At 38.5% G+C, this 17,459-nt stretch overlaps 1 protein-coding gene across 1 annotated transcript in view; it reads left to right on the top strand.

Annotated features, from left to right (window-relative positions):
- Positions 1–16,767, top strand: part of PRSS23 (serine protease 23) — a 28,147-nt gene extending 11,380 nt beyond the window's left edge. The window contains exon 2 of the mRNA XM_063444954.1: positions 14,911–16,767. Within this exon, the coding sequence (XP_063301024.1) occupies positions 14,921–16,054 (1,134 nt within the window). The 5' untranslated portion in view covers positions 14,911–14,920 and the 3' untranslated portion in view covers positions 16,055–16,767. The remainder of the gene's footprint in view (positions 1–14,910) is intronic.
- Positions 16,768–17,459: the final 692 nt, after the last annotated feature.

Below are 17,459 nucleotides of genomic sequence, written 5' to 3'. Positions count from 1 at the left end.
CATGTTATCGTTTTCAAAGGCAGAGCAGGCCGCTGCTGGTAACTTTGTGAGTAATCTTTATTTTACTTAATTTTTAAATGCAAAGGGGAATGGAGAGAAAGGAATCTATAGTCCCAAAATCATTGCTATTGCTATTTTTGAGAGGTTCTCTTTAAGATTTTTTCCCCAAATCCTTCTGTCCTGTTATCTAGAACACCCTTCCTTTCAAGGAGTATTTGCTGTATATAACTGAGCTCCCGATCAATCTCACATTTTATGAATTCGTTTGTGCGAACAAGATAGGTTTGCTTGCTAGTTAACTAAATGGTTGTCACTGGGACATAAAAACTATAAATCGGGGTACATATCGGGGTGTATAGAGTTCAATGCAGTTTCCTACCTTACCTATATGTTGTTTAAACTACCATTTTTAAATCTGGTTCTCTGAATGAGTCCTACTAAATGTGGCCCGCTTTATTTCCATTGGCAAGGCCGTCTTCAGTTTCATTCAGCAACTCATGCATTAAGACTTTATTTGGACTGTATTTGAGAGTTGCAATTGTTCTGTTATTCTGAGGTTCATTCTGCTGCGCTTCAGCAGTTTCGATACCAAGAAAGGAAAAAAAAAGGTTCAGGCGTTTTGGCCTTTGTGGCGAAGAAGTCTTTTGTTCTTTTCTTTTATTTATTCAGTTGGTTGCGTTCGGTCTATACTGTGTCAATCAATCTTAGTTCTATTTGTGTGACTCCGTTTCCATTATATCATTATCATGTCGGTTTTGGACTATTCATTCCAAACACATAAAAATTTGGGTGGAATTCACAGCCTCATATCGTGTTCTTTCCCAAAGGAGAAATGTTACCAGTGTTGTGCCTGGCAAGGTTATTCAATAAAGTGTCAATTACTGTGAAGTCAAAGTAAAGTTAGCATTTTAGGGCAAAATGACTGAAGTATAAAAAGAAAATTGCAACAGCTTTTGCCAAAAATGTGGACTTCAGGTGATAAATCAATCCGGAATTCTGCGTATACATTCTCCATAATATAGGGCAGTATTTTCATGTGCTGTCAATCAACATGATGAAATGATATCCCGGAAAACCTTTGTATACGTAACTGAGATAAACAATGCTTGCTCTGCAGGTATTTTATAGTATCTCAGCATTAAAACAGATAGTAAAGGAAACGTCATAGTAACCACACCCTTCAAATTACACTAGGTGTTTTTGATTCCTATGGAAACTGTAGGATATCATTATTAAAACAAAGATTACATTTACCTATTTAATTTAACACTATCACTAGTTCAATTTTTTGTGGGAGCATTACATTAGTATTTCCCTTGTGTTGGGACAAGTAGAAATCACCTTGCTAGGTATATTTAGGCATCGGGTAGCATTTTTTAACAGTAGCAGGCTTTTAAGATTAATAAAGTGTTAGACCTGTGCTGGCTCTGCCCCGATCTGCCTCATTGGCAATCTTAGCCAATCCAATGCGAAAGCATTGTATTGGCTCACAACAACACTTCTGATAATGTCAACCAAACAGGCAGATCAGGGGCAGAGCCATCAGCAGCAGACTGTATCAAAAGTAAGATTTTACTATACTTAGATGAGCCGGGGGGGGCAGATGGTGGTTTTAATACTGTAAGGTCAGGGGTACATGTTTGTGTTCCTGACCCTATAGTGTTCCTTTAAGGCCAATACAGTCAAAATAAAAACATAACTTACTGGGGAATTTTTACAACTTGGCTTTTTGGCTCAAATTATAAATCCACTTTCAATTCACTTAATATTCAAGACAATTTACACTTTTAGAATGAAGCTGTATATAAGCACTTCCTCTGTTGTGGTTATTTGCTAGTGGGAGCTTCATGCAATCAAAGTAAGTTTCATACGCCACAATATCTTTAGTAATAACTCCATGTGTCTTTAAAAGTATCCTTAAACCTTGGAATATCTTGCTCATGCCTGAGTATTACCCCCATCATGTTGAAGCCATAATTCTCATATCCTCCTCTTGGAATCCTTCTTGCCGTGGTTTTATTTGTCATGAAAACTGCTAATAAAGGTATTTTCATAACAACCACACCCAGCAGTTAAGGTTATGTGACTATTTCCCCATTGCAGTTTGCCGGGTGTGGTTGTTATAAAGATTTATTACTAGTTTTAGAGGTCCACTCGCACAGAATGTGTGAACGTAACCTGAATAACCTTCTCCACCTCCTGGTTAAAAACGTTTCCATCCGTCTTACTAAGTACTATCTCAACTACGGCTCCACTTGGATGGCACTTGAAATGGACTCCCTTTTGGAATCGAGTTCCTTATTTTGTAATCACTGTTTGGTAGGACTTCTTTTGTAACAGGACTAGGCATGATGATAGGAAGAAGAATTCCGTTCACATACCCCTCCAGATCATAGTAGCAGACATGGTTACTCAATGAGAAAACAAGGGTGGTTTCGCAAGCATCTTTTATAAATCATACTTCGTGCAAGAAATTGGTCTTCTGTTCTGAGTTTTTATTTTTTATTTTTAGCAAGGGTGTCCTAAAGAAGAAAATGCGTTAATATTTTTCCGGCTCTAGTATAATCGGGGAAAAATGATATTTCTCTCCCCTTTAGGTATTGGGGTGATCTTTTTAATCAGCATTAGTTGAGTCTAATATTTTGAGACAAACTACTGAATCGCCAAATAACTAGAAATTATAGGTCTAAACTTCTTTCTGGCTTACTTGGTTGCATCTGGTGTTTAGCACATTCCACTGAAGACAGTGATTTGATCTATTATTTGAATGTCTGTGTGTGACTCACATGGAGCTAATTCCATATTGCATTTTATCGCATATTGCATTTTGCATATTGCATTTAGTTTGCAAGATCAGTCTGGGAAAGGGTTTAGGTGACATGCATGCATTTGTTGTCTGCTGCCTTGGCCAGTCCTCCTCTTTTCCCCAGCCCAGACTTTTTGTGGCTGTCCAATTACAGACTTACCAATGCAGCTCAGTGAGAAGTCTTTGCACGGCAGGTGATCTGGACCAGTGCCAGCTTCATGAATTTATCAGAACTAAGATAAACAACCAGGAAGTAACAGGACTGGTTGCATGATTGACAGCCAGAGGGGTGTAACAAGGTTTCTTTATAAAATTTTCAAATTTCTTTTGAAATATGCACTTTTTTGTAAAATGAAAAAAAAAAAGAGCACGCACTATACCTACATAAAGCATTTCAGCAAGAAAAGTGCTTTAGAGGTCCGGAGTGTCCTTTTAATCGTCGGGGAGAGCTCTCCCAGAATCATATGCAGTGGGTTGGTTCTCAGTTTACTTTAGAAATCTCCAGGACCCAGAGCTAATATGCTTGTGTTTAAAAACGTTCTAATTTCCCCCAGCGGCTCTGCTTTGCTCTCCATGATTGGGGTGTGCATGGCTTTTGATCTTGAATCGCCCAAGCAAAGCATCACCTCGTTCATTTCCTTTGCTTCCACAATTAGGTATTTTAAAAAAACAGTAGTTGTTAATATATCCTGAGAGGAATTTCAGAGTGGACATACCGGTATCCACTAGGGCAACTATAATGAATGCGGACAGGATTTATATATTATATATATTATTTAAAGGCAATATGATTAATGAATAATATTGTATAACAAGTGTATGACTAAAATGATTTAACGCTACTGATTGTACCCCAATCCTTTTTTTTTCTGTACCCCCTTGTTTTTTTGTTTTTTTCTTCCCTAAAAACTTTTTGAAAAATAAAGTAAAATACAAATTGCAAAAAAAAAACAAAAAAAACAGAAGATGTTCCTTTGAAGCCTAGAAAAAAAAATGCAGTTTAAATCTGAGTTATAAAATATTAAATTAAAATAGATGCAAAATAAATAAATTATCCACTGTCATTTCATTTTAAAGGTGCATTCCTGGAATTAGTACAGTATTTAAATAAAAACATATATTTCTTGCATGCCCACATTTGTTTTATAAATGGGCCGGTAATACAGCATTATGCATCTCAACGCTGTGTCCTCTGCAACCCCCAATCTGTATTTGTCTTTAGCTCCCTTTATGTCCAATAATTCAGTTGTGAATGTCATCAACTGGCAGAGCAAAGGCCTCTGGGAGTGGCAATCCACCTAGCAGCCTTCATACAGGAAAGCTGATATATGAAGTCCGAGAAAGCCTGCTTTTTCCGATTTGAGTGGAGCTGAAAGTCACGTCCTTGCCTTACACTTTAACCCTTACAGGGTTAAAGTTAAACATCTTAGAATTAGATGTTGATTAGTGTTGAGTTAAACATGCGCACCAGAATTAAATTAAAACAAACTATGTTTTTAACATAGTGTGTGAATTTGCACTAAAACAAAGGAGTATTGTTGTTTGCTTTAATTGTTTTGGTTGGTGGTTTTCACATAATATTTATTATCTATTGAGTGCTTAAAGAATGGATATTTTGTGCCTTAGAATGCCTGTTTAAATAGCATGTACAATCAGAGCCCTGTATCTAGTTCTCTTCTGTTTGTATGGATTTTCCAATCCGGGTGGCTTAGACCGATAATACATAAAATCCAGAAAAGTAAAATATTAAACTTCTAAATCAATTACAATTAGTTTTGCAGCTAACTTGTCCTACAGGCCATGTTACAGGTGTCCAATATCAGGCTTAACAAACATCACTAGCATTTAGAATTGTAAGTACAGAGGAAAACACACATGCAGGCATACATTGTGAGTGTGTGTACGTATATGTGCATGTGTATACTGTGTGTATATATGTATATATATATTGGTAGAGAAGGAGAAGAGATGGGAAATCATCATATTTGTCCATAGATCTTGGTGGAGAAGCAAGCTGTCTCTCAGCACTGTGGTAGCAGAGACAGCTTTCTCCACCCCCTTGCATTGCCAACTGCTGTACTCAGGCTCGTCTCAGGATGATGTGATGTCATATCACTTCCCCTTGGTGGCGCTATTCAGGATGGCTTTCAGGAGTGCAAAGAGAGTCCATAGAAATAGGAGCATATGGTTGTTTTTTTTTCTTGTGTGGTGAAATAGATTTAAAAAGAAATCTAAACCTTAAAAATAAAACAAAAGTATAGAAGACTCAGTGTTATTATAGCCATTATTACATTTCACCTACAAACTAATGACTCTGCTTTAATCTGAGATACGTATGATAAAATAACATTTTTTATTTTTTCGCTTCTTTAAAGAACACTTCAAATATCTGTAAAGAAAATGATGCTTCCCATTTAAAGACTTAGAATCATTTCCCCCGGGAGGCTTCTGTAACATACCACATTCTGAAACACTTCACTCTTAATGTGTACATCAGTGGAAGCTATGAGTCAAACAGCGGAAATATACAAATTATTGGCTGTTCAGAACCATTCTAAACACCTGCAAAAACATCCATTTAATTTATGTGGTCTCGAAGGAACAACCTTTCCGTGTCTATGGGATATAATTCAATTATTCCGCATTTGTTTGTATATTATTGAATGCATGAGTGCTTTATGAGCTATTTTTGCTTGTTTCTTTTTAAATTTTATGTTCATGAGTTGGGAGAAACCCGTTGAACATATTTTAAGTTCTGACCCAGAGATCATCATTGCTGTCTATCATGCAATAAATGATACATGCTGAGACCAATAAAGCCTTCAATATATATTGTTTTTCCCAGTATTATCTCTCTGTAGATTTCCACACCCATCTCTCTTTCGCATTACCTCATATTAATTTCTAATTTTTTCTCAACCAAGCCCGGCCCATAGACAAGGACTATAGGGAATATAGATCCAACAATGGACCAATGAGACATCATAATAAGCAGTGGTTTGGTTTATGGACTCAACACCGATGATGTTTTTAGCTGTTTTTACACTAACTTTTGAAAAAAAAAAAAATTAAATTTTTGTTTAGTTTTTAGTCAACAGTAAGCATTCACATCATGCCACCAGTTGCCAATTATACAGTAATACAAAATTCCATATTAAAATACAACAAGGAAAATGCAATTTAAAAAGGTGAATACAATAAAGTAAATGAGTAAAGGCACTCTTCACTTATCGACTGGGTTCCGTTCCTACGAGGAGTTGAGGAGTTAAGGGATTCCCTGCTCTGGTGCGCTTGTCTATGTTCGGGCAAATTTCCCTGAACATAGATTAGAGAGATTCCCTGCTCTGTTGCATTTGGGGAAATGTCCCTGAACATAGACAAATGCAGCAGACCGAGGAAACCCTCTAATTCCCATGATGGCTTGCACCTACCACCACGTGAGAGAGCTGATCGTAAGTGCAAGCCGTCGTAAAACAGGTAGGGTCGCAAAACGAGGACCACCTGTAGGCAAAACATTTATGTGTACACCAAATTTCTATTTTTTTAATCTTCCTTGCCCTGGAGCACCCCATCACGGATCATCCAATAGCGATGTACTCTGCTAAGTGCTTTATGCAGACTGGCTTCTCAGTCTCCTCCTTCTCCTTTCCCCAAGGTAATCTGACCGTTTTATTGTCACCAATCTCTCTCTATGGATTCAAACCTGTACAATTTTTCCATCATTCTGTACGACCTCTGTTTGTACAGGTTTGTTCGTTGTAATTTAAGTTTTACCTTGGACACTGTAGGCGCTACAGGTGACTTCCAGCCCTATGCTACTCAAGATTTTGCCACCCCTAAAATAGGGGCCATTAGGTTTAATCTATCCCCTTCCACCTCTTGTGGAATAGATGCGGGAGAAAATCTCTGGTTGAAGAGGAAATGTGAGTGCTGAACACGTTTTTATCAAAGACTGAATACGTTCATTGTACAGGACCAAAAACAATGCAGGACACCACCAGCAAGTTTTTTTTTGTGACACCACCAGCAAGTTGCTGATGCACCTGGTAGGCATTTCTGCGTTATGTACCAATGCATGGTTAATTTGCAGTTCGATTTCTAATGGTTAAGCATTTAGATGCCTTGATCATGTGGTTAGGAGACTTAAGGGAGCTCTATGTTTCGGGAGGGATTTCACTGCCTGGAGAATTTCCTTGGCCCTGGCAGCGGGGCTGCGTTACTTAGCTGGCGGGCACAGCGGTCGCAGGGGTCTGCAGGGTGGCCGGCCCCCTTGAGTGGTGGGCCCGATCGCAGCTGCGACCCCTGCGACTGCAGTAGTTCCGCCACTGCCCGCAACTTCTTAGACCAAGATTTACTAATAGTAAAAGTTAATTTTCAAGTGGTTTTCTCACGGTGGAGCTCAAAGTACATCCAACTCGGAGATATTGAAAACATCATAAAGGGGAAGAAGAATATAGGGCAAACCAAGCTGTAAATCCCCGCCAGACAGATGTGAAAGAACTAGAATGCTTTGGAGAATAGTGAGCCTTTTTGTTAAGTCTCCAATGATGAGATGACTTGGAATAATCACAGCTGAGAGTTCTGAAATGAAGGAGCAGTCTGTGTGTTCTGTGGACATTGTAAAAGACTCCACATTTAGTAGTCACATTGATTAAATACTAAACAAAGCCTGGAGTCTATAATTTGTTCACCACTGCTTTATGCAACATAAACACCTACAAAATAACGGCATATGAAGTATATCCAAAAAAAGGAATTTTGGGTGATATAGGGTGTGTGCAACAGACAAAATATAAGAACTGTATTTTTATATTGAATAATCTCGCAAAGTCATTGCAATCTGAGTTTCTGATTATTATTGTATGCCCCGTCTTATGTTGCAAGGGCCCATTAACTCAGTGTTTTCTCCTCAAGTGTTTACTCTATTGCACAATGTATTTGTTTTTCTTCTGTTTTATCTTATTGTCGAACCTGTATACCCCATAAATAGAGGGGTGAGTGAATGTATGATTTGTATATATTTAAACAGTGAACGCTCCATGTATGTGTTTTGGTTTTTATACTACTTTGTTTTTTGGGTGATTCTTCCTTAATGTCAGTTTTGCTTTAAACACCCTTGTTATATAACACTCCAATCACAAGGTATCTACATTACTACTACATATAGAGTAACATAAGGCCTCATTGATATCACTAGTTGCTGATCATGTGCTACAGTAACAGCACACACCAACCCTTCTCTTCTTGTAGCTGCACTTTATTTCTCTTATTGTCAGAGTGTAAGTCCTTATCTAATGCTCCCTCTTTTCACCTTGATCTGACTTTCCTGGACATGAGCCGTCAGACGACAATTATCACCAGAAAAGGTAAAGATAAGCGTAGGTCAACCCAACCCAATACCCTTTCTGTCATTTTCCGTAAAGGAGCACCTACACAACGCACGCAAACTGGGGCCGGGTTTTAGGTGAACACTTTCAAACATGTAATAAATATTATTCAGAAATCCATAAACTGTTGAAAGTAAACCATTCATGCTCTGTGCTAAACCCAATGGTGGGTAAATGTCAGGAACCAATGCAAATTGAGGGAACAAGGCTGCACATTTTACTGGAACTATAGGCTGAACCGCTCCTACATCATATTAATCTCATATTGTAAAATGTATTAAAACCAAAGTCTCAGGGTACAAAACACTAGTCTCATATATGTATCTGTCTAAAGAGACCTAATCATTAATTCATAATCTATTTTAATCAAACTGGATTATAACACTTGGTGGGTAGAAAATTTTTACAACAACCAAACGGGATCTGCATTCTGTTGGTTCTTAAGTTTTCATGTGGTCCACTTTATATCTAATTCGGAGCATGTGAGGGCAGTATAGCTAAGCATTTACATTGATTGCAATTGACTCTGGATTGGTTTGGTACACCTATGGCCAGAGGCCATAAGCAGGAGCTCTTGTCTCGATTTTGGTTAATCCCCTGGTGTAAAAGGCACTTGTTGTAATGGATAGATGGGAAGAAGCAAAGGTAATATCCGGTGGATGTGTGAACCATTGAAATATCTAGTAATAATATACTATGAATGCCTAACATCAGAATCAAATAGCACAGCCACTGCTAGTTAAACGTAATGGGACACTATAGGCATCAAGATAACTTTAGCTTAATGAAGCAGTTATAGTGTACAGATAATGCCCTTGTAGTCTTACTGCTCAAATCTCTGCCATTTAAGACTTAAATCACTTTGTGTATATAGCCTTAGTCACACCTCCCTGCATAGAACAGTACAGTTTTCCTAAACACTTCCTGTAAAAAGAGATCTAATGTTTATATATCTAATATAACTTCATGTATAGCACAGTCTGTTTGGAATTGATTATCTCCTGCTCTGTTAATAACCTGCTAGACCCTGGATGAGCCTCCTGTGTGTGAGTGAAATTCAAATTACAGAGCAGGGAAGAAAACATCTAAAGCAAGTTAACATATGTTTGAAAATGAAAACTTTTTCATGCAGGCTGTGTCAGTCAAAGGCAGGGATATTTTATGCTTAAATGGCAGATTATTGAGCTAACGTTGTTTTGATGTCTATAGTGTCCCTGTAATTGAAGGTTAGACTTGCCATATTTATAGGTAAGGTAACTGGTATTTTAATACAGCATTAAAAAATATCATTCCTAAATATGTTATGTCATCATTAATACAGAATAAACATCAAGGTACTTAAAACATATGCTATGACATCTCTGCTTGCTTGTGAAAAAGGCACAGGCCAGGCATTTTATGCAAAATCAACTTAAAGGGACACTATAGTCACCAGAACAACTACAGCTTAATGTAGTTGTTCTGGTGAGTATAATAGCTCCTTTCATAGATTTTCATGTAAACTCTGTCTTTTCAGAGAAAAAGCAATGTTTACATTGACCCTAGGGACACCTTCAAGTGGCCACTCCTCAGATGGCCACTGGAGGTGCTTCCTGGCTCAGGGCTGCACAGTAGGCAGCCCTGCCGTTCAGCGTCCCCACGCTCTGCATGGAGATGCTAAATTTTCCTCATAGAGATGCATTGATTCAATGCATCTCTATGAGATGGTGTTGATTGGTCAAAACTGTGCTTGGCCCCGCTCCCTTGCCGATTTTAGCCAATCCAATGCTTTCCTGCAGAGAGCTGAAAATAAGGTGAGTTTTAACCCATTCTGACGGGGCTAAGGGGGGGGGGGGGGGGGGGGGGGATAGCCACCTAAATGGTGGGTTTAGCACTATAGGGTCAGGAGTACATGTTTGAGTTCCTGACCCTCTCGTGATCCTTTAAATTTCCTATGATCTGATGTTACATTGAAATTGCCAACATGCGTGTTACAAAGTTGCCAGTGTTGATCCATCTTTGCCCTCAAAGTGCATTGAGTCAATTGGTTCAAATGTGAATAATGTAAGTCATGTGAGAATGAGCAAAACCAGGGAATCATGACAAGGTAAGTCAGTGTCCGGTCTGGACTTTTGATATTAATTGTAATAGTGTAATGGGTTAAATAAAATAAATCATACTTAAATATCAGAAATCATCTGTATAATACAGTCAATTCAAATTAATTAGAATATGCTAATGGACTAAAAAAGTACAAATTTACAAGTTATTGCAATAAAAAAACAAAAACCTTGTAAAGCTAAAGAGGTTATTTAGAATGGAAAATGTTACGAGATGTATGTGTTTTGCATTCTACATTTTCTTTTCCTCTGAAATATTCATTGTTTTATATTTTGTATCTATGACATGGGAATTTCCATTCAGTTTTGTGTATGTACTCATATTGTCCCAGGAATGCTTCCGAGAATGAGTCATACTGAAGAGGGGAAAAGGTTCTCCCAGATATTTCATTTTAAGGTCATGTCCATTAAATGCCTCCCGGGACAAAGACTTTTATTTTGTTTCATAGTTCTGTTTTTTTTTTTTTGTTCGCTTTTAAATCCTCTGTAGGAACAATTTTATATCCTTTTACAGGCATGAGGAGTTTAGCTTATATTTTAGGTAATGTTAATTTCCAGGGGAAACTATTTTACTGAACAGACAAAAAATGGAATTCTTTCCTAAGAAAACACAAAATAGCTTTAGATTAGTTCTCCATATTGTGAATTCTGGGAACAACAGATTCTGTAAGATGAGCTCTATTTGGTGTTGCAACCTCTTCTAAATGAAAAAAAACAAACAAATGTTAGCCATATATATATATATTTTTTTATTTGTTTCATGATATTTATTTTAGTGGCTTGTTGTAAAAATACTGGCCAGGTGATCCCACTCACTCGCAACCTTAGGCATTGGTAGTGGTAGGCAACCATTTGCACTTGAGATGTTGTGAACTACACCTCCTATAATCCTCACACAGCCATAATGCTAGCAAAGCATAATGGGAGATGTAGTCCACAACATCTGGAGTGCCAAAGGTTACCAACCCCTGCTAGAGCTTGCAAGGTTTTATCCCGAGCCTCCAGGTTAGACAGTAGAACTAGAGATGTCCCGAACAGTTCGCTGGCAAATAGTTCCTGGCGAACATAGCTTGTTCGCGTTCACCACGGATGGCGAACATATGCGATGTTCGGTCCGCCCCCTATTCGTCATCATTGAGTAAACTTTGACCCTGTACCTCACAGTCAGCAGACACATTCCAGCCAATCAGCAACAGACCCATCAGCAGCAGACCCTCCCTCCCACCTCCTGGACAGCATCCATTTTAGATTCATTTGGAAGCTGCATTCTTTTTTTTTTTTTTTTTTTTTTAGACAGAAGTGTGTTATATTTGAGCATGCTAGGCTGAACGTGCGTATATCATGGCTAGTTGCACTGAGGGTATGAGTATATAGCAGTACATTGTTGTGAAAGATGGCTGTCATGTTTAGGGTGTAGCTTGCATGTTATCAACTGTGTATTTATATCAGCAGCTCCACCACTAGTTATAAATCAAGTGTGAGTCGCCCCATGAGATGAGACTAGTAAATAACATAATACATGAATGGTTAAGGTAAAGGCATGTAAGGAACTACGACAAAAAACTCTTTAGGAAGTGAAATAATGACATGTTTAAACGCTTGCTACTTTATGATTAGTTAATCTGCAGAGAGCAGTTCATGTGACCAAAGGCATGGTGAGGATCGGCTATAGTGGGACATGCTTGGCAGGCTGCTGTTTACTGCTTGTGCTCATCCGATCCCTTCTGGGCGCCAGGTGAAGACCCTGGGAGTCCCTGATACCTGGAACAACAAAGGCAAATCTCTGGCTGAGTGCCAGGTTCGCGGCTTGAGGTGGTGGAAGCTTGTTTTGTCGGGTGGTCGGATCTGTCCCGGTGGTGCTTCACATCCGGTGCGGGATTGTGGTGGCTTAAGGTGGAGGCGAGTGCTTGACGTGGGGCAGGCTCTGCATTTCTGTTTGTGCCTCCGGTCCCGTCTTTGACGCCTCTTGTGTTGGTGGATTTTAATGGGGACTGCTTTGCTTAGCTGTGGTGGAGCTTGTTGGGGCTGTGGTGGAGCTTGTTGGGGCTTCCTGCTTGTTATTTGCTTCCAAAATTTGAAGTGCCCCAAATTTGAAGTAGGAGGACCGACCAAGCATCTTTTTCCATCTCCCGGTTCCTAAAATCGATAGGGGACGTAACAGGGATTAAACTGATAGGAATAGTACTACTTAACACACCTTATAATAATGCAGAGAGAGGCAACGCAGAGAGAGGAGTCTGAAGAAGAGGAGTCAGATGAGGAAGGCGGCTTTGAGGAGGTGGAAGACCAAACACAGCAGGCGTCCCAGGGGGCTTGTTGTCACCTTTCGGGGACCCTTGGTGTTGTACGTGGCTGGGTGGAGGAAGAGACCTTCAATGACATCAGTGAGGACAAGGAACGGGACATGGCTAGCTTGGTATCCAACCTTGTGCAAATGGGGAGTTTGCGGTTGTGCAAATGGACTGTTTGCGTTTGCGGTGCGTTAAACGGGGAGTTTGGTCTGTCACTGTGAAGCGGGCATAGCCCTTACACTACCTGATCGATACAACATCATGCCTGATGTTTTAAAGCACGTTATTCCAAACAATTTAGGAATGTTAGGTGATTTATGCCCTTTATGGATTAAAACCAGACTCTGCATCAACTATGTCATTTTCCATGGGAGTTTTGCCATGGATCCCCCTCCGGCATGCCACAGTCCAGGTGTTAGTCCCCTTGAAACAACCTTTCCATCACTATTGTGGCCAGAAAAAGTCCCTGTGGGTTTTAAAATTCGCCTGCCTATTGAAGTCTATGGCGGTTCGCCCGGTTCGCCCGTTCGCGAACATTTGCGGAAGTTCGCGTTCACCATTCGCGAACGGAAAATTTTATGTTCGCGACATCTCTAATCTCAGCATCTTTATCTGCATCTCTTAAGCAAGTTTAATTTTGGCTGTTAAATGCATTATCATTTTGTGATTATAGCTAATACTAAATATTTAGTTTAACATAGGTAGCTGCATCTGCATATGGGCTTTAATTAAAAACTATATATCTCTCCATTGGTTACAGCACTCACTCTCCCAGTCTTGTACTTACCTGGGTGCTAACTTTTTCCAAAATATATAATAAGAAAAGTGCACTGACAGGTCTCTGTAGATGAATATAATTCCTTTATTGTGCAATAGAATCTGTCAACGTTTCAGTCCGACATAGGACTTTTTTCAATACTTTTTTTTTAACAAATATATATATATTTGTATTTCCGTAAAGAATAATTTAGAATATGTTCCAATGCAACAAAGTATGGTAAAATGATATTGCATTTCTTGTTTTTCGCAAACTGTAGTCAGATCGTACTGTATCACGTAACTTATTTATACTGTTTAGGTCCTGCGTAATTAATTTTATGAAGCTCGAACACAATAAACAGATGCAGTGTCTGCTGCGTGACCTTCCATTTGCTCTATGACCACAGAAGCAATCAAAGTAGGAAAAAATGTTTCACTGCAAGAGATTTTCCAAGTAGAGCAGAACTCAGATCGTAAGGGGTCACATTTTTCTGATTAACATTTTCCCTTTAGCTTGCACTAATAAAATGCTAATGGTTAATGTTAGTATTCATAATGTATGCCATATAATACTGCCCTCCGCTGTCTGAATTCAATACCTGCACATTTTACATTTCATACAAGGTTGCAAGCGACTTACGGAAGACTAGTAGGATATTTTGGAATTGTTGAATTTCTTCAGCTATGGTTTTATAACTTTTGCTATAGTATCATAAAACACAAAATCTAAATTGATGCTAATCTGCTACTATGTGAGCTGTAGAACATAGGATATATGGGACATACTTTCTCTGTTACTAACTCATTAAGAATCAGGAGGATGTGCAAGAGAAATGTGCCTCTTCTTTAATTATATTGGATGCAGTTTTACATAGCTGGCTATCAGAAATGATTAGCTAGCCAGTCTCAAGGAGTGACTGGTAATTTGTGGATTGTAAATATTTTTGCAGAAAACTGTAGCCATTCGATCTATCTGGTTCTATAAGCTACCTTATCTGTCCCTTTATAACATTGTCACATCCATTGCTAGGTGTCGAGAGTGTGAATAGTTCTAGAGAAGATTTTTCCGCCCCTGGTTAATTTGATGTATTGTGACAACCGTACAAATGTGCAACATGCTCTATACCTAACATGTCCATTTCCACATTCTTTCTGTATCGGATCGAGGACTGGAATGGCTAAATCCCCTAATCACTAGCCCAAAGTATTTGGTGATGGCTTGTGCTGTAACATGTTGACATTTCCTAAGGGCACGTACATTAAACATGAACCTTCTTAGTTCTTAAGGTGACATATCTCTTAACTACCAGGACTACAAAGGATTTCACAAAGCATCACGTTTCAACTTTGCCCTTACATAATCTGTAAAAAAAGGGAGAGAAATCATGGAGAGACATCTTCCATACATCATAATGCGTAGCAAGAAGTATTGATCTACCTCATGAATTCATTGTTAATGCAGTTTGTTTTTTGTAATATAAGTCAGAGCTGAAGTTTTGAAGCCCTGATATATATTTATTTTAATATAGATATACACTAACTATTTTATTTTTATGTTTTCTTTACAGTTTAAAAACCATGATGTTGCCTACAAGACTATCTGCATTGTGTCTTCTTGTGTTTGTAACCTCCGAGGTGGAGCCACATAGTCCCAACTGGAAACCAATGTGGCCAAGTTACAAAGTTCCAGTTGTTCTTCCACAATCCACATTAAGTTTGGGCAAAGCTCAGTTTAATGCAGAACCCAGGCTAGATGTGGCCTCACCTTGTGGACCGGAATGTCACAAACATTACTCATTGCCTACTTTGGAAGAGCTCAAAGAATATATGTCTTATGAGACTTTGTACTCTAATGGAAGCCACACTGAGACCGAAGTAGGAATTTATGTTCTTGGGAGCAGTGTTTCGTCAGCACAAAGTGGTGGTAAATCACGCACCAAAAGACAGATCTATGGACATGATAGTAGATTTAGCATATATGGGAAGGACTTTTTGTTAAATTATCCTTTTTCCACATCAGTGAAATTATCCACCGGCTGCACTGGCACATTGGTAGCAGAAAAACATGTCCTAACAGCAGCTCACTGCATCCACGATGGTAAGAGTTATGTCAAAGGAGCACAGAAGCTAAGGGTGGGTTTCTTAAAACCCAAGCATAAAGATGGTGATAAGGCACTAAACCAGACAAATTCTAAAATTCCTGATAAGATGAAATTCCAGTGGATTCGAGTGAAAAGGACACATGTGCCAAAAGGTTGGATCAAGGGTAATGCCAATGACATAGGTATGGATTATGACTATGCCCTGTTGGAACTTAAGAAACCTCACAAAAGAAAGTTCATGATGATAGGTGTCAGTCCCACCAGCCGGCAATTTCCAAGTGGTAGGATTCATTTCTCTGGTTATGATAATGATCGACCAGGCAATCTCGTGTATCGGTTCTGTGATGTCAAGGAAGAGACCTATGACCTACTGTACCAACAATGTGATGCTCAACCTGGGGCTAGTGGATCTGGTGTGTATGTAAGGATGTGGAAGAGACAGAAACAAAAATGGGAGAGAAAAATCATTGGAATATTTTCTGGGCACCAGTGGGTAGACAAGGACGGTGACAAGCAAGATTACAATGTAGCTGTGCGTATCACACCTCTCAAGTACGCACAGATATGTTTCTGGATTAAAGGTAACTATATAGATTGCAGGGATGGATAAATGCTTTCCTTCTGTCTCTCTTAAAGAACGAACTTTAAAACATGGGAATATCGTGCGTCAAAGAGAAACAAACATTGGAGAAGAACTATTTGTTATTTAAATCCCACACCTTAACCACCAAGCCAATATATTTACTTACAAGAGCTACAACAATGCAAGGATAATATAAACTGAAACACTGAATGTTAAATCACACCTTTATCTCTCATTAACAGTAATGATAACGGGAAATATGAATGAACTGAGATGGCTACTGTTGAAAAATGCTAACATGTTATTGGTTTCTGTGACCTTCACTCTACAAATGTCATGGACAAATCCCATCCAATTCAGCCAGATGGATGTTGAAAGATACAGCTGGGCAGCAACTTGTTGATGATTTAAAAAAAAAAAAAACAGCCCAAAAATGGGGCATGAAGTTTTTTCAACTAAGTGATAATTTACTCTGTGAGACTCTACACCATTATTTTAAATGGAACCTCCAATGGATATTACCAATGGTTTCAGTTACCAAAAGGTCATGTTTTACTATGCAAAGTATTGATTGTAGAAAAAGAAGAGTTAACTTTCCAATACGTTTCATGCACTTTGTTTTGATTTTGTCCAAGTCTAGGATACAAGATACAAATTTTGATCTTTTCGCTTCTATTTCTGATCATGACCTTTACTTTAAAGTGGAACTGTCAACCACCTATTGAATAAAACATTAAAAACAATTATGGCTTGTGCTAACCCTTTTTTCATGTGAAGCTCCTTTTGTTTATAATTTATAATAAAGATTTAGAAAATTATATCACAATCTAGTTCAGTCCAAGCACGCCAGAGAACACATTACATATAAAATAAATCAGTGCCGATTTCCATTTTTTATTTTATTTTCCAGACCTCACAGACACATATGTTTAATGCAGCAAATATTCTGAAAAACAAGATAATGCAGCAAAATAGTGTAACACAGTACATGTAAAATTTTGGTTTAAAAATATATAATGGTGTCACTCACAAGCCTGGAGTCATACCGTCATATGACTCCGGTGGTATATGCCTCTGGACCATTCAAGGTTGTCCAAACCCCTTCTGTGTGAAGTGTTTTCCTCTAAAGTGCTGTAGTTCTTCTTTCCAGTGCTTTGGATTCTTTCTCTCACTTTGTTTGCCGGTTTGAAATAATAGATACACCGGGTCCAGGATAGTGAATCCAATAAAGTGCTTTATTACTTTAAAATCAAAGAGTAAAAAAAAATAAATGAATCTGTGCCAGGTAAATACCTGGATAGACTAAGTAGTCCAATATCCAATGTCCAAAACGCGTTTGATTGGATATTGGACTACTTAGTCTATCCAGGTATTTACCTGGCACAGATTCATTTATTTTTTTTTTACTCTTTGATTTTAAAGTAATAAAGCA

This window comes from Pelobates fuscus, chromosome 1, assembly GCF_036172605.1.
Source record: "Pelobates fuscus isolate aPelFus1 chromosome 1, aPelFus1.pri, whole genome shotgun sequence".
In the NCBI taxonomy this organism is placed as follows: domain Eukaryota; kingdom Metazoa; phylum Chordata; class Amphibia; order Anura; family Pelobatidae; genus Pelobates; species Pelobates fuscus.
This window is presented reverse-complemented; position numbering and strand designations above follow the sequence as displayed.